This window comes from Henckelia pumila, chromosome 3 (assembly GCF_033568475.1).
Source record: "Henckelia pumila isolate YLH828 chromosome 3, ASM3356847v2, whole genome shotgun sequence".
Classification (NCBI taxonomy): Eukaryota; Viridiplantae; Streptophyta; class Magnoliopsida; order Lamiales; family Gesneriaceae; genus Henckelia; species Henckelia pumila.
The window spans coordinates 31288415-31311673 of NC_133122.1; the positions used below are offsets into that span (position 1 = coordinate 31288415).

Here is a 23259-nt window from a genome sequence, read left to right on the forward strand (position 1 = left end):
TAAACCATTTTCAATAGTTTGTATATCAACATGACATTTTACCAATAATTCGTGTACTAAAATACATTATACTCTTTCTTAATATGACACAAACCCACTACCCATAACTTGACAAGACGAGTTGAAAAATTCTCAATCCAACCCGTTTATTTGAAAAGACGAGATGGGGCAAGGGAACTGGGAACCCCACAAGGCCAAAACCCAACCCAGTTTGTTTGCTCCAAGAATGTATAAAGATCACTGGGTTTAACCTCACATACGTAACTATGATTTTTTTTTTCTTATCAATTTATGTTTCCCATTCAGCTCTATTTAATTCTTTTGTAGTAGTATTTATTTTTAAAATAAAATTCTTGTGCCACCAAACATTTAACATTGATTCAAATTTCCAAATCTATTGACATACAAACTCCATAAAACTATGTCGAAATTACAGTGTGCTCCAGATATCCAATTTACATTTTATACCGGTGCCAGAAGATATCCAATTTGTATCAGTATCCTGAATTGGATCCGAATAATGGTGAAGAGAATAATGATTACAGAAAGAAAGAACTCGGATAATGGAAAAATAGTCGCAACTCAAACTATGCCAAAAAGCACAATAAGTCATCAAACTCGCCTCAACATGCTATACAAAATGAATATAAAAGGAAATTTACAAAGGACAAAAAAAAAACAAAAACAAAAACAAAAACAAAAACAAAAACAAAAACAAAAAAAACTAGTAAAGCCTACAAAGGTATAGAAGGTCGAGACGGGGAGAAAGAGAGCTATACAATTTACAATGTACAAGTGAAAATAACTCAACTCCTGCCAAAACGACTTCAAGCAATTGTAACCAACACATTTCTTCTCATTTCTTCTATGGCATACGTTTGCAACAAAACTTTGTACCTTTGATTAACGCGTTACTTACTTTTTGGTTAGCCATGCCTTCCATTCGAATCAGAGGCAACCGTTGCGGGGAATTTTGTTTGACTAGGTTGTGTTTGGGGAGCCGGTAATGCATATGTAAGACTAGATCCCGAACTTTCGATGAGACCAGCAACTCCGGCGGCTGAAGTTTGAGCATTTGAAGGAAGAAAAAGATCATGCCTTTGATCTTTATAAGCATTCCAAATCTGCAAGAAAAAAAATTACCACATAAATACAAAAATATTGATGATCATTTTGAATCAGGAATAGCAGCAAAACAATTTAGACCAAATACTTCGATTTTGAGAAGAAAACAAATATAGTACTAAATTATATTTTGGAGCAATTCTTTCTTATAGAAAGTATCTTATGATGGACTCTTATAGAAATTTGGGTAAACCTTTTCTATGGAGCGGTGATGAATACGAGTAATTGTTACAGGATCTCATTTTGTAATGGTGCTTGTGCAAGCAAAGCCCACAGGGCATGAAACTTGCTTTGTTAGAAAGATTTGATCAAGGGTGCTTCTCAAGACTAGTCTCTTAATGCTTACTGTTTATGAATATTACACTTGCATTCGCCCGAAAGACATTATCAAGCATACTTCTTAAACACAGTTTGTTCATGTTTATACCCTCACTATTGTTATATGCTTTTACCAATGAAGTTATCAGTGTTCGGTAGCTTATTATATATATGTGTGTGTGTGTGTGTGTTTGTGAAATCATATTGTGAAATTAGTTCACGTGAACATGAAACACTATGAGCGAGATTGGAGCTTTGGATGACTCGTAAAGAATTAGCACAACCTCGGAATTAGCTCGAAAACAAATCAAAATTATATCAATCCCTCAAAATTTAATAAAAACCCTAATAAAGAAATTTTGAGATAGGCTTCAACAAATAAGCAATAAGCATGCATATAGATTCAAGAGTCCAACTTACATCAGAGGCATCTAATATGTCACGCACTTTGGTACAGTAGGCCCCTTCTGTTGCAAATGCGTGCAAAACCTTCACAAATATTGCTAAGGGTTACAACCATAAACACCAGGAAAGATAATAATTTGCAAAAGTAAAGCCATCGCGCAATTCAGAACATCTTGAATAGCTTGTTGTTTAAGTACACTCGAAATTTTTACCCAATCCACAAAATATAAAAATAATTTTGGGAGGTGAATCGCAATTCACCACAAAACTACAAGAAAAACTTTACCAATGGATACAAATGAGAGAAGAATTTGAAATGAATTATTGCTTCTTTTCACCACATTAGCAGCTAGACAACTGCAAAAAAAATTTCTGGGGTAGTGTTTGAGGGAGCTTTTAGGAAGCACTTCTCAGCTTTTTTCTCCCAAACACTATCTGAATCATGCACTTTTGCACTACATATACTTGACACTGTTTGCTGAAGCGCTTTTACCAGAATGATCTCCTTAGAGAAAAACATGCCAAGATTTTTCCCCAATTTCATCTGGCAGTTGACTCACAATGTATTTGTCTATAAAGCAATTCACCTTTCAAAAGTTTGCCACCATAAATCTTTTACCCCAAAACATTTTTGCAACCATCAGAAGAATAATCATGCCAAAAATGAACAATTGAAAAACTTCGGACAAAAACATCAATCATCATACTTTGATCAACCAAAACCATATGGGAACTCAAGGAAAAATAGAAACGGACATGAAAACATTTGTTTAACGGCCAAAGTTTAGTTCATAGAAATGAATCAATTAATGCTGAACCAAAACGAGGAAATAAATCTACAAAATGGTAAGTAAACGTAGTTAAACAAAACTAATTTCTGGAGGAATTATAACTGCTTAATCGTGATTTATGGCAGTGAAAGTAAAACTTTGTTGTTTCAAAGGGGTAAGGAGCAATTTGCTAAACTGTTAAAACTGAGGTAGATAAACTCCCCACAAAATGAAGATAGAATTACCTTTAACCAAATAAAATATTTATAGCATAAAATCAGTTGATATTTGGAAGATAATTACAAGTGTGAACCAGGTCAACACACTACGAAAAGCTAATAGCTAAAAAAAAAATGTTTTCATAACCGAGCCGGTGATCAAACCGGTGTACCTTAAAAAAACGGTCCAACTAATCAGACCATTTAACCGGACGGTCGAACCGTAAAACCGTTTATATAATATAATATAATGTATTTTGAATTTTAAAAACCCAAAAGATGTATATAAATAGACAAAAAATATGGCTTGAAAACTAAATAAATATATAAATAAATTCAAAATATCAATTATAGTTATATATTTTTTAAATAATAAATTAATTAATTAAAAGATATCTAATATTTCTAAAATAATATATTAACAATGTGTTTGAAACAACGGAATTAGACGTGATTTGATGAGATTTGAAATTAAAAACACCATTATAGTATTTGGCAAAATGAAATTTCAAAACTGGATTGGTATTTGATGGGATTTCTGGGGATTTCAAATAATCATGTATATATATAACAAAATATTAAATTTAAAATTTTAAAAATAAAAAAAATTAATTTTTCAAAAAAAAAATATTCGAAATAACGATTTTCCGGTTCTTGACCGGTTTGACCGTTAAAACAGTTTTTTGGGTGTTCCGAACCGGACCTGTGACCGGTTCCACGTCGAACCAGCCGGTCCGGTTTTGAAAACATGGCAAAAAACTAACTCAGAACAAGGCTCAAATCCCTACACACGTCTGACACCGGAAAAAAATTAAAGTCCGCAGACGATTGAAGCATAAAATCACTCGATTTCAACTGGATAAATCATAATATTGAGTTTAAAGTTCACATGCGAGAATAAACCTGTAAAGTTGGAGCCCTTAAAAAGGTCATCATGAAAGCTATTACTTGACTAGTACCCACCTCAATCGCAAGAACCCGGCCGATCGATGCTTCTGACTCATTCCAATTCAGCTGTGAGGAAAGCCCATTTCTTACCCCAGCTCGCCAATCAAGAAGACCAAGAAGAACTTCCACAAGGCCAACCCTATCACAATCATATCAAATATCACTACTGTAACATGATAGATGCGATAGAAGATTCATCATGAAGCATGCATCAAACCCCTAACATATTTATGGAAATTCCACAATGTAATACCATGAGAGGGCAGATAATTTACTCACTTAAGACCCTGAGCAACAAGCGCATCTCTTGCTCGATTGCCGGCACCTACAACACGCTTCAAAGTTTCAAGAGCGAGAATGCTTCCACCTTGCCAACCAATTGCTTTCATCAGAAGGGGAACCACCTGGAATCAAGAATAAGAAATTAGAAAAGACATGTAACCAGACTCTACCAAAATTTTTGCACGTCGCATATTCAAAACATCACCACATACCTGGGGTGTACCGACACTAGTAGCTGCCATAGCTTCCGCACAAGTGGTGCTACCTGCAAGTTGATGCAGGACACGCAAACAACTAAGGCGCACTCGCTCCTGTGGAGTCTGTGAAATTTTCTGAACAGAATCATCATCAGGCAAACAGGAATCTGAAGTCATTGCTTCTCTTCTTCCTTCATAAGCGACTGCTGAAACAAGTTTTGGTACATAACCTAGATATCCAACATGATCAGCAAGAGCAGGGTATACTCTAAGTAATGAGACCAAGGAAGCAGAAAGAAGCAGAGGAAGTTCGGTGTCAACAGCTTGCCCATCATAATGTGTAGCAGCAATGGAAGAAAGATACTGATCGAGAAGTCCCTCGAGAAATCTCTTTGGATTTCTAAGCGGAAATTTGGGATCTTTCAGAAATAATCTGACATAGATTCCCCCAACCTACACATCAACAGATGCTTTGAGTCAGGAAATGAATATAATTCAGGCGTTCTTGGACTAACTTGATGGTTCACAATGATACCTGAGGTTCATCTCTCATTTCCTTTTGGCCAGACGCCTGTTCAGGCACATCCCAATCAACAACACGTCCTTTCATCTGTTCACGATACAAATCTGAAGCCATCGTCGCAATTTGAGCAGACAGCGATGCCGCCATTGCTGGAGTCCATACCAGTTCTGGAGTTTCTGTTGTTTGTTCAAGAGCATTGACAACTGCTTCTCCAGGACCATCCCTGATTATAGAGATAAGACCATCTGGCAGAAACCTAGCCAAGGTAATAGCAACTCTAGGTCCATGCATTGTCTGCCCAACAAGCTTTCCCAATAATGAGGCAGCCGCTGCTCTTTGCTGCAAAGGAATTTCATCTACAGAACCTCTCCATTTTAGAAAATAATAGAAAAGCTTTTCCTAGAATACTTGCTGTTAAAAGGATGCTATACCTTGTAATGGCAAGAGAAGTTCAAGTATGTAAACCACCCCACCATGCTTTGCAGCTGCCCATGCAAGCTCTGGTGTGCTTGCCAAGGCATAGAGAACGTGCAGAGCTCCTTCACGACAGGTGGGAGACGAATGAATCATCTGCAATAAAAGAAGCAGACTAGAGCTATCTGCAACCATTGCCTCCAGGCAGGGAGCATATGTTGTCAGGCGTGACAGAACAGTTAAGCATAACCGAGGAATGTCACTTTCTGAAGCAACTGGGAGAGAAAAGCATTCAAAAAGGGGCAATAACTTTTCCTTTGAGGACACTACAGAAGCTAAGTTGGGATTCTTCGTCAAGATGTACTGGAATTACAAAGGCAAAAGCATCAAAGTCAGCTATGAACAGTCGATCAAAGCAAAACTACAAGATACATACCTGAAGAGATACCAGACCGTACTGAAGTTTCTTGACTAACTCTATCTCCTCCGTGCCCAAGACTTTCCCACCACTAGATGGTGAAGAATCACAGGTAGAATCCTGCTCAACAGATGGTCCGGTGGTTATATCATCATTACCCGGAATATCTGAACCTTCATTTGATGCTTTATACACTTGATGTGATATAAAATCAATAAGGGCCAAGCAGAAGATCTCAGGCTCGGTGATTTCAAAGTCCGGTTGATCATTGTAGACTCTCAAGTACACATTTCCAACATAGAGTTCTTTTGACAATGCTTCATAAACAAATGAATGTGAATCTTTTAGGTCATATGAACCATCAGGACCATGCAGTGCACGCTGTTCTTCCACAAACGTCAAAAGTTCGGCCCGTGTAGAGGAGTTCCAAATTATCTACAACCCAAAGGTAACAGGAATATTAATATTTGCACATAGAATGCTATTCTTGACATTAGCACTTGATTCATCATGCATTAAAAATGCCTTCAAACTGAAATGCTTTAGTATCTATCATTAACACATCCACTTATCAACCAAAACCTGTATAAGTTGGAAACAGATTTCTGCAGGCAGCATTAGGACAACCATGTTTATAATTGATATGTGTTCATATATATTTAAAAAAAAAAGATACATAAAAAAAATCATAAAACTAGTGCCAGAAACAATTTTCAGCTGCTCTAGCAACAGTTAGAAGACAAACAATTGAATCAGGTAAATATGTCAGCAAATTGCATTAAACATCAACCAGTTTTGTCATTGCAAAATCTGATTTTTGTCCTTACAACTATTACATGTTTGGATCAATTGGCATGAAGTTTTTTTTTATGAGGGTTATATTCATGTGCTATCCTCATTATACAGCTTCACACCAAGGGATAAAAATAACAAGATTCAAGAGGACATAATGAGATATTTCAATAACAAGACATGCAGAACATTCAACAGATTTCTTAATTATTTTCACGACACAAATTGCAGGAGCAAAATAAAAAAAAAGGAATTATTTTTTTACCCATCTGAGAAATACACCTTCTTAAAGAGCTCTGTAGTTTCACGATAGCAAGCTAACATGCAAATTGTAAAATACTTGATGCCAACAAATAATAGAGTGCTTCAACAAAGAACTTCTGCAACATATTATTTGTAAAAGGAAAGATCAGCAGCGATACCTCAGGAGATTCCAAGTTTGAGTTTAATGTGGCTAAAAGATCTTTGGGTGATTGATTTTTCAGCATGCTTGAAAGTTTAGGAGTCAGCAAAGCTCTCAAGGCATCAGATGCAGCTTGGTTATAAGGAGTTGGTGTCTCACCGGTCTCCGAACCACTAAGCCTAGACAAGGCATAAGATGCTTGTACAGCATGGGAATTCTTTGCTATTTGAACACTGGTTCCAACACCATGAGCATCTGTCTTATCCGATTCCTCTGCAGTTGAATCATACTGAAGCAACAATGGAATGAGGTACCTGAACAAACATAAGCTAATTTATGAAATCACAAGTTCATGAAAGGAACAAGGAATTATTTAATGGCATAACTAGAGAACATCGACAGATAATAGTTTTTGATAAAACCATGGAGAGGGTTTATCCAAGATAATAGTACACATGAAGCAGCCAGAGATTTTGGAGCCCAATTCTAAAGCTTCATAATAAAAGTTACAGACCTCACCTAGACTAATGACAACACCTTAAATAAAAGTATGCTCAATGTTAAGGCCCACAAAAAGCCATAAACAATCAAATCAAATTATAAAATACTCTATAAAGAGCTATATCTAATACTGAAGCATTGATGGAAGCACCGACAATGCAAAAAGAAGCACAAAAAAATCTCACTTACCACAGCACACCAGCCTTCAGTAAAGCGTCTTGAAACTCAGAGGATACAGAAACTCTAGCAACAGTCTGAAGGGCAGCATCGACAGCAGCAGCCACAAGCTCAAGTTCAGTGCAATGAACAATGTCCTCAACCAGTCCAGAAAACTCTAACATCTCAGTTCTGGCGCTTTCAAATTGACTTAAAACTGAGAGAGTTCGCATTATGTTTGCAACAATGGTGGTGGATGGTTCATAAGCAGGAGTTGTTGGTTGGACCACACACATACATCGTGATAGAAGAGTTCCAAGAAGTGGTATCCCACCATCTCTAACAAGCTCTTCACCATTTAATGAAGAAGATGCACACCTGAAAGATGCCAAGGATATGGTGATAAACTCAATTATCAGGTATTAACACAAAGTGCTGAAAAAAAGACAAGTCCAGGGAACCAAATGAGGACTATGAACTTACGTTAGCCAAACAAGCTCAGAGGCCGCAACTAAAAGCGGTGCTCGATCAGAGGACAAAAAATTGTTGTCGGTTGAATCGACTGTAATGGCATTTAGCAGCATTGGATATCCAGCGTATTTAAATGGCATCAATAAGTCCCCATATCGCCTGTATAGTATGCACTGGCCCTTTAGTAGCAGCAGCAGTCTCCAAGTTTGGGGGCCTTGCAACCCTTGCATGGTCACCTAGAGTAGATCAATTAGAATTCAGTAAAGTCACCGAAGAAAGACACAATCTAAGTGCAATTATTTCTTAGCAAACATTTTGAACATTTTGAATATAAATCACCTCGAACCAAACTCAGTTTTCTTTAACAAATTGTAAGAGTCTTGGCTTTCTAAACAAAAACACTTTGAGAATGCCTGAAGCATTTAACAATCCATGAATGAATCAAGAGGTTTATTTTTTTTCTCATAGTTTTTCACCACTAAGGTAGTGTTTGGGAGAGCTTCTTAGAAGCATTTCTCAGCTTTTCCGTTAACAAATATTTGAAATTTTGTGAATTTGTTAACCAAAAGCTAAGAAGTGCTTCTTAGAAGCTCTCCCAAACACTACCTAAGTCCCCTCTGAACCCTGAAGAACTAGAGTACACAGGCACAAATTATGCCTAGGAAGTTTATGGTAAGACTAACATCTACAAGCTTCATTAAGGTTCAGAAGATTATATTTAGGGTTTATCTTTCTCCTAGTTTTTATGTGCGTAACAATGACAATGAAATTCTTCGTTTATTTGATTAACATTTTTCTTTCTTTTTTTTATAGGTTTGATTAACATTTTTCTTTCCCTTAAGGTAAGCTTCATTCTCTTCTCTATACTGAGGAGCCATTTCCACCAATCAGGAGCGCATTTGATCTTTTTTTTTTCTTTTTTGAGTACTCATCATTATACCTATCCCAGGACTTATCAAACTCTCACCACTACCATAAACTCGCACCAAATACCATCTACCTAATAGAAATGAATATCATCACCATTATTCATCAATATATGCTACAAAAAATTTGTTGCAGCTACAGCAAACTAGATTAAATGACAAAATTATACAACACAATCACGAGATCCTACATCAATGGCCTATCAACATGAACAGCCTGTTTTTCGACGAGAAGCACTGCATGCAAAAATCCAAAAATTTAAACTGAAGGTGAAATAAGATCTAAAAACTTTTCTTTGATGCTTTAACAACACAAGTCCTCGGTTTTCAACATGAGAAATAAAAATGGATATTATACGAGGCCATTGTTCTAGGAATACCTGCAGGCATTCATATGCTTTCTGAACTGCCAAGAACTTCTCCCTCCCTTCAGGATTTTTGTCAGGATGGTACTTCATTGCAAGTTTCCTATATTGTCGCTTGAGTTTTTCTTCATCAATATATTCAATCTGTTTCAGTAGATTCGGAATATCGTCCAAATCCAAACTTTGACTTTTAGGGGCATCATCTCTGGATACATCTTCAATGGATATCTCCAATATTTTGCAAGCTTCTTCTTCAGAAAGATCCATTGGTCTTCGGGTTAACTCCTCACGCCACATAACTAGCAATGATTGCAAAAACTCGACATGTTCAACAATAGGCCAATTAGGAAATCTAATTTCATCACACAAGTTTCGGAGATAATAACGGTGACACCACATTTCATCTTTGAGCTCTGGATATGTCACTGGAGGCATTGGAGCATAATCATACAACGAATGACAATGTTGCGACATTTTTTGAGGAAAATCACCGAGATGCTGAAGAACCTGATGAGAAATGAAATAATAATTCAAATAACTTAACAATTGTTTAATTCACAGATGACTCAAGCATAACAATTGTTTGGAAGTAAATACTAAGAACAGTAGCAGCGTGGACAGATAACTACCTGACGGATAAGATTTTCTGCCCGCATCTTATGTGTCCAAATTATCTCAGGAGTGTCAGAATCAGATACCATTGCTGCCGCAAATGCAACCGGCCCACTACGCTCCAATACATACAGCAAAGACTCTGGTAAGAGGCCACCTAAAACACTACGTTTTGCCAAAACCAGAGAAGAGGAAACTGCGGCTTCTTCACCACCATGAAAGGCTTGATGTATATGTGTTACAGAGAAGAGTTGTGCGATTGAAAGAAGATTAGATCCAGGGTATGCGAGTGCGAAATAAAATGTGCCAGTACTGTACAGTCTAATCATTGCCTTGGGATTCCTGGTGACGATATCCTTCAGTAAAGTAGCAGATGCTTCGACAATAGTTGGTTCACCAGAAAGCAATGACTGTGAATGAAATAATACGACAATTAAAATTTAGTACAATTTCTTCAAACAAAAAAAAAAAGCAACGCCGTGCAGCCACCCATTCATCTTAAAACAAGAGTCAAAGTAAATCTCCCCCAACAAAAATAGAAAGGGTAAATTATGTCTACCAACCCTTAAGTATGACACAAAAACCTCCCCTCCAAAATCATATTTACATCCACTTCCTCGAGGTTAAACTTCTACATTTCGTATGAATTTCAAACCAGGCATTTACATCCACCTCTGCTCTGAAGATACCTCTACTTCCCTCATAACTATGATTTTTGGAGATGATTAGTGTGCTGTGGATATTACCTTAGTCAAATAAATGGAATTTAGCATTTTAGCTAAATATTTAAGGAAAAAGATATCATAATGCACCTCTAAAAGATCTAAAGATCTAATACTACAATTAATACAGCTTAAAAAAATAGTAAGGGTAAATTATGTCTACTCCAGGAGAGAATATCTCAAGTGTGTTGCATGTAATGTCTTTATAACTTTAAGGAGGGTAACATCTCATGCAAGTTAGTTGCAAATATTAACTGTATACTCTTTAGTCAGCAGTCAAGAACGTATTCAGCATTAAATGCAAAAAGAACCTCATTCCCAAGAAATGAAGTAAACATAAGAGAGTCAAGTGATCAACTTTGTGAGCATATGCGCTTTAGTTTTCGGGACTTTTATTTATTCCTATATCACTCAAGAGTATTGCTCCAAGTGTGTGTTAGCAATGTCTTCACATTATGCAAATCTTCAGCAATAATAAGATCTCAATTACGAGAGCAAATAACCCAGTGCCTTAATTTTTCGCTAAGATAAAGCCACCATGTGTTCAATATAAATCTGCATTAAGATTCAAGCTAGAGTTTTTCGAAAATCTAAACTAAAAGCCAATTGAAACACAATAAATCAACAATATATGATACAAACGCTTTTTTAACATTACTTGCGCGATATGTGGAAGACAACGTGGACTTGATAAAATCCTTTTTACTCTAGGTGTGGGTGTTACGATTTCTCCTGCATCATCTATATCTGAACGAGCAGCTACCATGCTTTGCAATATGGACAATGCCACCTGTCCTACCTGAACAAAGTCATAACCATCTTAGAAATATAAGAAATCAAGCAAAAAAAATAATATGGACAGATTAAGAAACAGAACTCCTTTGAGTTTGTTGCTGTAGCACTTTCCTTGCACAGCTTTTTATATATGCCACCTATCTACATAGACTTACTGATACTATATTGGTCACTAACCTCTACTATTTACTGGTTGAAGGTGGCCAGCATTTGTTCGTGATTTTTTCGCAATTTTGGCTAGATATTAATCAAGTTATACCCGTATTTCACTAGTTAAACAGGACAAGAACAAGAAGAGATAAAAAGAAGCCTTTTCCAGACAAGCAACGCACTAAAGAACCCTTTCATCTAGATATTTGTAATGCTAACTTTCCAAGAAACGTTCAAGCCATGTGCTAAAGCAATTATATCAATCAATGACAGTCAAAACCATGAAAATTTTCTTTGAAACTGTCATTTTTCTGGGAACTCAGATCAGCAGAGATTTGTAGATCAATAAAGAGTGTGCATCTCTTTGGCATTGATGAGATGCTGGGGAGGGGGCAGCCCTCCCTGCACCCTGCTTTCAACGCCAGGGATAAGATAGAACATAATATACTGGCACGGTTTACTTCCGAAGAACAACAGCCAATGTGCCTCAACATTTGTAAGACTTAACACTAATAATACTATATAAGAATGAATAATTTCCATTTAGCCACCGAATCGTTAGTGTTAGATTTTGTTTTGAGAGTTCAGGGAGAAGAGCTCACGGAAACGTTTCCACACAACGTTTGGGGAAATAAATTTATTTTTGGTTTTACTTTTTAACAATAAAGTTGTTACTGCAATTGTTAAATCATGTTGGGATGGTTGAATAAAATTATTATAAAATTTAAAAATAGCATATTTTGGATTATAATAAATAAGGATGATCATGGGAAAATAATGAGAGTTTAATCAAGAGTAATAATTACATTGGTAGATGTGAAAAGAGGATGGAAAAGTTGATTTTGGGAAACAAAATAAAAAAAATGAAATGATCGCATATGTTTTTGTTTTGGGAAACGAGGCAATGATTTGGAGAAATAAAAACATGCATTGTGTAATTTTTTTTTACTAAATGGTACGTCTTCCATCAGGGTACCAACTGTTTACCACATCTCGTGTTTCAGAATACCATCGATTTATTTGTAAGTAATGTATTCAATTAATTAGGATATTGAACCAACCACAACGGTAAATTCCCATGCTCAATCTTAATAAAATTAAAAGTCTGTTACCGTCAAAAAATTATGATATTGAACCAAACAATATTAAAGAAAAATTGTCCAATATTTTCATTACGAAAGTCTCAGTAGACAATTCACAACTCATCACCTCCAAAATTTTGATTACCAAAGTCTCAGTAGACAATTCACAACTCATCACCTCGGATGCCAGATCACCAATAATGTGTAACTGGTGGGTATCTATATCTATCAATTAGATGATAATATTAATGATGAGTAATAAATTATTTTAATTTAGTTTTAACTTAAAATAAAATGCCACACTACATAAAAAAGGTGTGGGCTTATATAGAATAACAATCCTTTACTAATCAGCAAATATTTCAAGTATCCCCTTAACCTGAAGAGGAGTAACAGATTCTAAATAAACCAGAAAGAACTCATGCGCAAGAAGAAGTCAATTAATAGCCATTATTAACAGAGCTCCACCCACGGTAAAGGAACTAGAAGAATCCTAACAAGCAAGAAAACAATGGAAGCATTGACAAAGAAGTTTAACCAGATACGCAGCCATAATCATGAAATTTGAAAATATGTGATTTTCATTGAAAAAAGGTAAAATTTAAAGATTGAGTTAAATGGCCAAGACTCATTCACTTTTCAACCATGAATTTGTAAAACCCTTGAACTTGATCCTAAAAGTCTTCATTAAAACATTCTTAAAAAAAAAAAAGAAGATAGAATATATATAGCAACCATCATTTGGTATTTCTTCCTAATGCTCTTGCCTTGCAATCAAATCCTATTTCTTTCAGTGATTAAATGCACGGCGTTCTCCATTTTCCATTTTCATAAATAAACAATATTTCAGAACCATCAACTAATGGTTCCATTCACCACAAATCTCATTGAATCTATGTTTATATCTATTATCCAAAACAAAAATTCACTAACAATACATGTATAGAAATTAGAAATCTTGATAAATAAAAAAACTAGGTAATGAGTTCAACCATTTTATTGGGGAAAGGTAAAGTTAAATAACATCAATAATTTACTCGATTTGAATTGCTTTTATAGATAAAGGGAAAAGTAAATTTTCAGAGAATCTTGCCTGGATCGCAGTAAGAACAGGAACTCGGGTAGCCATTGCCCACCGTAGTTCACGGATGTCTCTTAGCCTCTTCCAGTCTGACATCCCAGATGCCCAGCACCTTGTTGTCCAATCAATTTCTTTTATTGCCCATAATCTTCTAATCGCATCCTTCTCCACTGGCCCAACTTTAACATTATTATTGTCTATGAGCATCCATTCCTTCAAGGGTTCCATAAAAGCAGTGGCAGCAATTAAGTTAGACTGCAGGGGTATAGCAGTTCTTTCAGAAGTCTCGTGAACTACTGTTAGTAAATCAACTGCAAGCACACAACCTCCTACCAAGACACATGCCTCTACATTCGATAAAACCTTCATCAAAACCTGCACATGGAAAGAAGCATTAACTTAAAAATAATACAAAATTAATAATATTGTGCCAGTGAAATGTTTTTAGACTCGTCTGTGAATATTATTATGAATCTTTCTTTCTCGTGATGCCCTAAGACACCACCACAGTACCAAGTTTTTACTCTTACTACATTCTTCCTCGTTTAATCTTTTAACACGACCTGCACATGAGAGATTCTCAACTTACAAAATAAGATATGATTTTAAACATTTCACAATAGTTTTGAAGTCATCTAGCCCTTCTGCTCTTGAATTTATTTCTTCTATTGCAGACTGCTGAAGTTTTGCAATATTTTCAGGATCATATTTCCACATATACCATAACCAAAATGTATCAATCCCCAGGCCTACGTTTGTTTCATGTCTTAAAAATAATATTTACGATTCCCTTTTCCAGAAGATAAGTCAAACAGTTCTCCATCATAGAGCAACAGAGACGTCACTGATCTTTCAAGATTTATTTAAGATTATTTTACTTTGAGATAAACTGATCTTCGATCAGGGTTAAATCGGAGCTGGAAACTGAGAGATAGCTACTTTTTTTATTATTACTTTGCCATATATATGCGTAAAGTTCTTTGACTCATTTATATGGGAACAGAGGTAGCATATTTACCTTTAAGAGAAGCAGAAGACGGTGTCGTAGAGCTCTATCACTTGTCCTGTCCAAGAGTACTGTCACATGAGCAGTACCCTCAAAAGTACCTATCAAACTGTGATGCTGTTCATACACAATTGCCATAGCCCTTGCACAAAGCTCCCTGACAGAGGAACCTCCCCCTCCCCCAAAACCATCTAATCTTCCCATATCACACCAATCATCTGAGGGACCCATTTCATCCGGAACAGCACCGTCTACAGTCAGGCCCGTGTCTGCATCACACAGAAATCGATGGTAAAGTGCTCTGAAAAAAGCAACAGGATCACGCAGTGGAAAGTCTTGAGCCCTGCTGCCGCTGCCACTCTCAAGAAGCAAACGCAAATAATATTGACCCACACAAACTTCTTTGGCCAAGCTGGGGTACCTTACAGAAAATTCTGTGTAGTTCCATGATATTTGTGGGAGGCATTCTTGCACGCTGATACTTTCCTCAGATCTACTGCCAGGAACGATATCTTCAGTTCGTTCCTTCTCAAGATCCAGTTTATGAACCTCGGCCTTCAAAGCCTCTCTCAATTCCTGTCTAGTACGCTCATTCCAGATCAAATCTGCACGATTATGATCAAGACCAAAAGCTCGCCAAAAATCAGGCCAATTTAATAGCAATCTTCCACATCCAACAAGAGAATTCTCCATGATCACCTGCGCCGGAGCTGGAAGGCCTGGATTCTCTGGCTCAGATGAACCAACATCAGAATCAACTTTGCTTGTAACACTTGTTGCCACTGATTCATATGCATCTGCAGGGATATCAGGAGAAGAAATTCCCTGTAACTGATCCGTTGGGGGGATCCCTACTACTGGGAGCTTGTTAGAAAAGTTTTCCATCCCATGAGTTAGAGAATGACGAATGGATGGAACCATCCCACTGTTTGAATCTCCAGCAGATTTTTGGTAACCATCTGAACCTCGAATTGGGTAAGGACTCGTTGGATGTGTTTGCTCACTAACTTCAGCAGCATTAACAGAAGGCAAAGTGTGTCCTTGAGATGGTATTGCTTTTCCAGGACGATTCCTCCTTTGTTGAAGTAGTCGTCGCTGTCTTCTGCTCATCAAGGAACCTTCCTGATTAGATACATCGTCTGATGAAGTAGCTTGAGACCGTGTATGCAAATAAGCCACCAGCCCAGGTGGCAGAACTCTAGATAACAAATCAAGAGCAGGTTGATAAGAATCTGCCCACAGAGCAACAAGTTGTCGGCTGACCTCACGTCGCTCTCCAGCAGGAAGGTAAAATCCATGTAACAAATGCCTCAGCAGGGCACCATCACGTAAAGCAGCATCCCTCATTGATTCGGCTGCAACAGCATCTTCTTCCGCTATCGTACGCATAACTACTGCAACTGTTTCTCGAACACTTTCTGCGGGATGTCCAAACAAAGCAAACAAACGACGACGTAACCCAGCCACAAGGCGTAGTAATTCAACAAAAACTGTGTACTGGGTTGTTTCACCGTGCGGTTCGCATATCATTGCTTCAAAAACTTCAACGACAGGCATGGACAATAAAGGCGAAACTGACATGGGCTTTAATCTGTTCACAAGGATAATTAAGTTACTATGATCAGAAAATAATACAGATTTGGTGTGCATGATTGTTGCGTGCTGTTCTCCTTTTGTATCAGATAATATGTTTGTATCCCCAGGACCACCACCAATCAGCATAGCAACAAGCCCTGCCGTTTCAGCAGCTACTCCCTCGGAACCATTTCTAAGCAGGCCCATGATTCTTGCAACAGCGGCAGGAAACGACATAACATGTGAAGCAGCACTGCGTGAAGACAGCAACCTCCGTAAGCATGCAATGAAACCTATCACTGTAGCAGCCGCTTTAGGAGAAGGAGGAGGCAAAGGTGGGGCTTCCGGAGGAAGATTAGGAGCAGCAGGAAGCAGTGTAATCAAGGCCATCAAAGTCACCTCAGGTACTTCAACATTGGGCGGAACACCAATAAATGGAACGCATGCATTAAATTCTCTTATCCTGCGCCACAGTTTAGCTCTTGATCCAGGAATTGAGCCTCCTTCAGCCACAGCATCTTTCGCAGCTGCGGCCAGGTATTTCAAATGCATGGTAGCAAATTCAGTGTCAACAAGGAGCTGCTGCTGACTTAAGGGATATTGCAGACCTACTCTACCACAAGGAGGATCGATTCGATGGCCAGGCATCGTCATCCTGGGTAAAACCGGCACTGGATATTGACCCTGCACAATTGAAGCTATACCATATTCAAACAAATTTTGAACTAAGTTAATTGTTTACATTCAATACATGTCAATTACAAACTGAACGCACATTTTTAATGCAATAATATAAATAACAAGTCAAACCATGTAAAATTAACTAGAACTCAGTGTAGACTGTAGTCAGTCAACTACACATGCAGAATGAGTCGGAACAATTTCCAATTAACCACCAAACAGCACATATACCTACTTCGGATTGCAAAACATCCCGAACTGCAGCAAGTAAGCTATCACGAGAAGTACTAGCATACACCTGAAATATCATCACATGTTAGCAACTCTGTTTGCTTTCCAATGAAGCACAAAATTTAAGAAACTTTTTCATGATAATATTTGGTATATTTGTAAGCCAAAAATACTCACGTGTGTAGGACATCCATCGTTAAATTCAACAGCAAACATCTGTGGCTCCTCAGCAAATCGAACAAGAGCACTAACAGCAGATAGAGGACGAACAATAACAGCCTTCAAGCATTCAGAATGAAAAGTCACACTTAATCAACAATTCCATGTAAACATACATCCAGGGAAAAGTGTCAATGGTGCAACACTAACTCATAACCATCACTCGTCAACAGTTAAGAAACAGGAGAGACGCAACACACACACTAAATGCAAATTGGCAATACTTCAGAACTTTAGTATGGATTCTCCTAATTTGTTTGCAGCCAATTCATAATGTCGATACTAATAGATCAATCATCAATATATATATATAGAAACAGGAGAGACGCAACACACACACTAAATGCAAATTGGCAATACTTCAGAACTTTAGTATGGATTCTCCTAATTTTGTTTGCAGCCAATTCATAATGTCGATACTAATAGATCAATCATCAATATATATATATATATAAAATTCCTCTCGGACAGTGGGTTCATAACCACCTGTGATCCCACTACATATTGAAGGCAATTATGTATAAAACAAATCGAAATAAACAAGAGCTAAAATGTGGAACACTATCGTATTAACAAAAATAATTAAAATATGAAGCAACAATCTATAGAAAAAGACCACAACCTGTAAAGAAGTTTTGAGGAAAAACCAACAAGTTTATAAAGATCACTTGAATGAGTAAATTTGACATTCTGGTTCGAAAGATTCACAAACTTTCAAAAGGCATATAAAATGAGCAAAAATAGTTCGATACAAATGCAAATTTATTTTACTACATCACGCCGGCACGTCCAAGAATGGTAGAGAGTTTACTAAAAAAAACATTTGACTGCACATGAAGCACGTTCATAAAAATATATCATCTGAGATGCATTACAATCACCCGCTTACTTCATAGTTTTCTGGGCGCCTTTCAACAAGAGAAACCTTGGTGAGAATAAGTTGTCGAGATACAGCATCACCAGAGTCTCCAATTCCTCCTTTTGGTCCGAGTGTCAAAGTTGATCCAGCATAAGGTAGCATTCCATGAGCAGCAGTACGCAATCTTGTGACGAACCAACAACCAAGAGGAGTTTCTTCTGCCCCCACAGCCTCTTTTGCTGCAATTAAATGCATTTAAAGTTTAAATAGAAGAAACGTGTAAACACATCGTACGGATAAACTACAATGGACCCACAAATTAAATCACGTATTAATTTTAAAACAAGATAGTAGAAGATACCCCTTAGCTTCATGTACTCTGTGATGGTAAGTGATTGAGAACTGTCAACAGCTAATGTCACACCAACCATTGCAGTTGCAGTTTTTGTCTGGAGGATAACGTTTAAGTAATGTTGTTTAGAACATAAGCATTATCAGAGGCATGATACTGACCCAATAAAGTCAGAAAAGAACAGCATCTAGGGTCTTAACACAGAGTCAGAAAAGTTAAACTTAATGAAATTTGAAAAACAACAATATGGATTTCCATAGTAATGTATAAAATCAGGAAGGAAGCAATGTACTCCATACTAAATTTGATATGATGACAGCATTTGAAGTCCCTGGAGCAGCTTGGAAAGCTTTAGATTTCCTTCCATAAAGAGAACAAAGAACAAATCCTCCATTGTCAACATTTTTTCTTCCCTGACCATCAGATAAAAGAAAAATGGCAGGAGAATTCATATCTCTGAAATCCAAACACCAACTAAGTTCTCCAGACTCCAGATCTATCACCTCCACTCCAACATAGGTGACTTTCATTTTCTGCAAAAAATAAATTCATTATTCCTGGGATTCAAAACTTTAGCACGCATCGAATAGTAAGATGGCATGGTGGATAGGCTGCAAATTACCAAAGGTCAAAGCAGATTCTGTTATACCTCTAATTTCTAAATCATCAATCTTGGCCAAACTAAAATCAATTTAAAATAATTAAGAAATGACTGTTAAAAGGTTACTATACTTTAACCAACTTCAAAGTACCAACAGTGCACCATGTGAACAAGGAGAATATCTTAGAAGCCATCCATGTTCTTCATGTCAGATTCCCATTTATAACTCTCCACTTCCATTTCAAGCTTCAAATTTATAAGTAAATATAAATTGATTTGATAAAATCCATGAAAAACATAACATCCAGCTCAAAAATACCTTGAGGTAAATACCTGCTGATTAAAATAAGGAAATGACTGATACTTGTGGAACCCCAGATAGAGGAAGAGAGCTGAGAAGGTAAAAAATGCATCCCACTAATGTTTCCCACTTGATTTTGAAGTAAAAAAACTCGTCATAACAAAACAATTCTCTTTGAATATCAATGTTGTAAATGGCGGGAGGCGATGGCGGGGCGGTTGAATTTTTTTAACAATTTTTTATAGTTACCTATATAAATCATGCAATGTAATTACAAACAATAATAATTTTTTATGTAATATATGTAATTAAATAATGTTTATGCATAAAAAGCTTCATTCAATATACAACCTAGACAAGTGCAAATAAATATATAAATGCAAACTAACAAGATAATTAAATTGTGGCTGATGGCGGCGGCGGCTGGAGGCGGTTTGAGGCTGGTGGTGGAGGACACTTGAAACCAACAGTAAATACAAAAGAGATTGAGATGTATTTTTATTATATCTAGGTTTTTTAAAAATTCATTGACTTTAACTGGTTTTTAAAATTATTTGACTGAAATTTGACTAGGATTTTAAAATCATTGACCGCATCGGCCACCTGCTCACCCGTCTCGCCTGCCGGATAGCCTCAGACCGCTTATTGAGACCGCCTCAAACAAAGACGGGGTGGTCGAGGGCCGCCTACTTAGAACACTATGTAGAACACTGCTGAATATTTGTTATCATGAACGAAGTCAAATTGCCAAAATAAGATGCTCAGAAAACCACTAGTAAAAAGAAAATATGGCGGTCTACACACCATAGTTCATCAAGAAGACCCTCAAATCAACATTAATCAATGATCCTATAGGTTCCCTGCTTACTCTTGTGTGTAGCTTTTGGATACTTGTACCCTATGATTCAAAGGCCATTCAAGTAAAAAAATGGAGTTGGAAAATCTAAGAGGAAGACCTAAAGGCTATTAAAGATGAAATAGACAAACAAAATATGTATATTTCAAAGAACCCCCAAAGGCATGATGTCACCCACACAACCATGGCATCTTCACTACTTTCCACTATCAAGAATACTTTTTTCTGCCATTTGTGGAACCTCCTGAGCGGTATTCTTCCACAAAATTTTTGAGAATACTTCTGGGTCTCCTTTAAAAAGTTCTCATAATGTTATTATTGATTACGCTCATTTAAACATGCCCTTCACCCCACTGACCATTGTTTAACCCGCAGGCATCATCTTGTCCCCCATGTTAAAACCCAACCAAAATCCAAACGATACATAGATAATAAAATTATAATTCACCAATGACATGACATGTATGACTGAAAATAATAAAGGCACGGTTTTGTAATTCAAGAGTTAGTATAACATGCAATCCACCAATAAGACAATAATGCCAACAAATAGTGAATCAATCATCCATTTTGCAACCAAAAGCCAAACGATACATAGATAATAGAATTATATTCCCCAATGACATGACATGTATGACTGAAAATAACAGAGGCACGGTTTTGCAATTCAAGAATTAGTATAATAGGCAATCCATCAATTAGACGATAATGTCAATAGTGAATCAATCATCCATTTTGCCGGAGGTTCTTATATATTAGAATTGTGCCCCTACAGTACTGGGTTTGCACCCGTAAGTAAAACATTCATTCTATTTCACTCCCCTTATGACCCCAGTAAAGTCCCTATTCTCCTCTTCGACTAATTATGGGGAATCAGCTTCTCCGGGATGGACAGTCTGTACATTTGAATAATAAATGAAAAACTATCTGAGCCAAAAGCAACCAATAAAGGAAAAGATATGATGACATGATAATATTCATGGAACTTTAACCTAAGGATCTAATTTCCATAAATGGCAGATACTGTAATAGCAGTACCCCAAATACACCAACATATTCGTGTATATTTCTCACTTTCGGGCTATAATCTTGAGGACAATTTCAGCCAACAAAACAGAAATGTAAGCCAATTTTCTAAACCACGGAGCATGCAAATTAAAGTTTCATATCCTATAAATATAAAGTTTATCCAGCAAAAACATCATTTGGCAAAACAAGTAAAGATGCTATGTCATGTGTGATCCCTGTCCTATGAAAGACCAAAAGGGATTCTCCCAATAGTTGAACAATCAATCCCTCTCTTACTTTCATGTACCATCTAAAATTTTTCCCTACAAAATAAAAGAACTAAAAAAATAGCAAAGATATTACCCAGAAAACAGATATTAAGCCAGAACTTCACTTGCAATTTTTATACTTACACAGTTTCTCACAGTCTTACACTAGTGACATATTTGCTGGCAGTCAACTTCTTCCTTTTTTTTCAGTGGTCTAAATTTTAAGTTAGATTTGTAGCAGAAATTTCAGATGGAAAAGGTCCCTTTTCTAGCATCCGATACAATTTTTCTACGGGAATCATCAACAAGATTAAAATGAACTGGGGTTCAGTCATATCATCCAACACATTAACTTTTCTTCTAATTTTCAGGTGTGGCAACCAAACTAAAAAACCAAGGAAAGTTCACATGAAACTCAACTATAGAAGGAGAAGAACCAATGACCAAAAAAATTAAACCACATACTGAAAGAAAAAATATCATTAATCTTAACACTTACCAAAGAGACCCACTCTGAGGTCCTCCTCCGCAAATGAAGAACAGGAAATTCCACCAAAGCAGCCAGCCTATTCCATCTTATCCTATGCAACTCGGTCATTATACTCGCCCTGTATTTCGATGAAAACTTGATTGCCTTAAACTTCCCACGTCCATCAGTCCGCACACTGATACTAAACTCATTGGAATTTTCATCCCTCCCGATTATGGGAGCAGCACTTTCAAAATCACTGCCCACATCATAAGAATTGGTAACAGACAGCGAGTTCGGATCCAAAGTGATAATGCTATAACTAGAAATGCAAAGAATTCTCTTGTAACGCCCCCGCCATGAGTGCTTAATCACTGTATAACGGGCCAAATACTCGGGCTCCTCGGGTGGGGCGGAAGAAGAGGTGGCGGTGGGAGGTGGTGGTGTCTGATGATCGGCGGCAGCGTGGCGGGTGACAAAGTCCATCTGAGGTTCAGGCAAATAACGGAGATAGTGAGACTGTGGAGGATTATGGCGTAGAAAGGACCATATTCCACCTGCCGACGATGACGGCAGAGGTCTCTGCCTTGACTGATTGGCACCCAGAGCTTCAAATCTCAAAACCCTAGGAGGGTGATTCTTGCTATGATTAATTCAAGCGATCAAAATTCAACTCACAGTACAACTGATCGAATTCCAATCCACGCATAAATATCATAGATATGTGCATAAATGTATTTTGGGAGATTGAAAGAATGAATTGGGATCGGATTAGGGATTGATTAAGGTAAAGAAAATGGCGGATGAATGTCGCCAGATGAGTCCTGGGAACACGTAGAAAAAGGGACAATTTTTACATGAACTCCTCAAAATCATGAATCCCCCATTGATTAAATTTAGTTCCTGTAAAATAAAAAATAAATAAAACTTTCTCGTTCTTTCTTTCTTTCTTTTTTCTTTTTTTTTTTTACGCAAAACTTATCCAATTCCAATATTGTTAGTTATTTTTTTTTGGTACAATTGCATAAAATTATGTCAATAAGGAGAGGTGTCCGAGTAACTTTGTTTTGGTCTAAATAAATAAATTAGTTCAAGTCTACAAAAGCGACACACATGCAAAACAAATTGTAAGAAAAATTACGTCTTTCGTCTTGTAAT

At 36.9% G+C, this 23259-nt stretch overlaps 1 protein-coding gene across 5 annotated transcripts; it reads right to left on the minus strand.

Annotated features, from left to right (window-relative positions):
• Nucleotides 1–379: 379 nt before the first annotated feature.
• Nucleotides 380–22980, minus strand: LOC140892535 (dnaJ homolog subfamily C GRV2). Of its 5 annotated transcripts, none has more exons than XM_073301455.1 (22): nucleotides 22132–22980; nucleotides 18897–19130; nucleotides 18607–18694; nucleotides 18276–18484; nucleotides 17345–17446; nucleotides 17172–17234; nucleotides 14693–16939; nucleotides 13687–14049; nucleotides 11225–11365; nucleotides 9862–10254; nucleotides 9248–9739; nucleotides 7954–8177; nucleotides 7504–7848; nucleotides 6833–7127; nucleotides 5637–6053; nucleotides 5218–5563; nucleotides 4799–5142; nucleotides 4279–4716; nucleotides 4064–4188; nucleotides 3800–3923; nucleotides 1864–1932; nucleotides 380–1124 (listed from the first exon to the last, which is right to left on the minus strand). In XM_073301455.1, exons 1-22 carry the CDS (start codon nucleotides 22585–22587, stop codon nucleotides 927–929), a joined length of 7713 nt encoding a protein of 2570 aa, XP_073157556.1. In that variant the 5' UTR covers nucleotides 22588–22980; the 3' UTR covers nucleotides 380–926. The 5 variants fall into 5 exon arrangements, with proteins under 5 accessions (XP_073157556.1, XP_073157555.1, XP_073157557.1 ...); XM_073301454.1 differs by having other exon boundaries at nucleotides 14693–16953; nucleotides 17168–17234; XM_073301456.1 differs by lacking the exons at nucleotides 18276–18484; nucleotides 18607–18694; nucleotides 18897–19130; nucleotides 22132–22980 and having other exon boundaries at nucleotides 14693–16953; nucleotides 17345–17408.
• Between the last annotated feature and the right edge of the window lie 279 nt (nucleotides 22981–23259).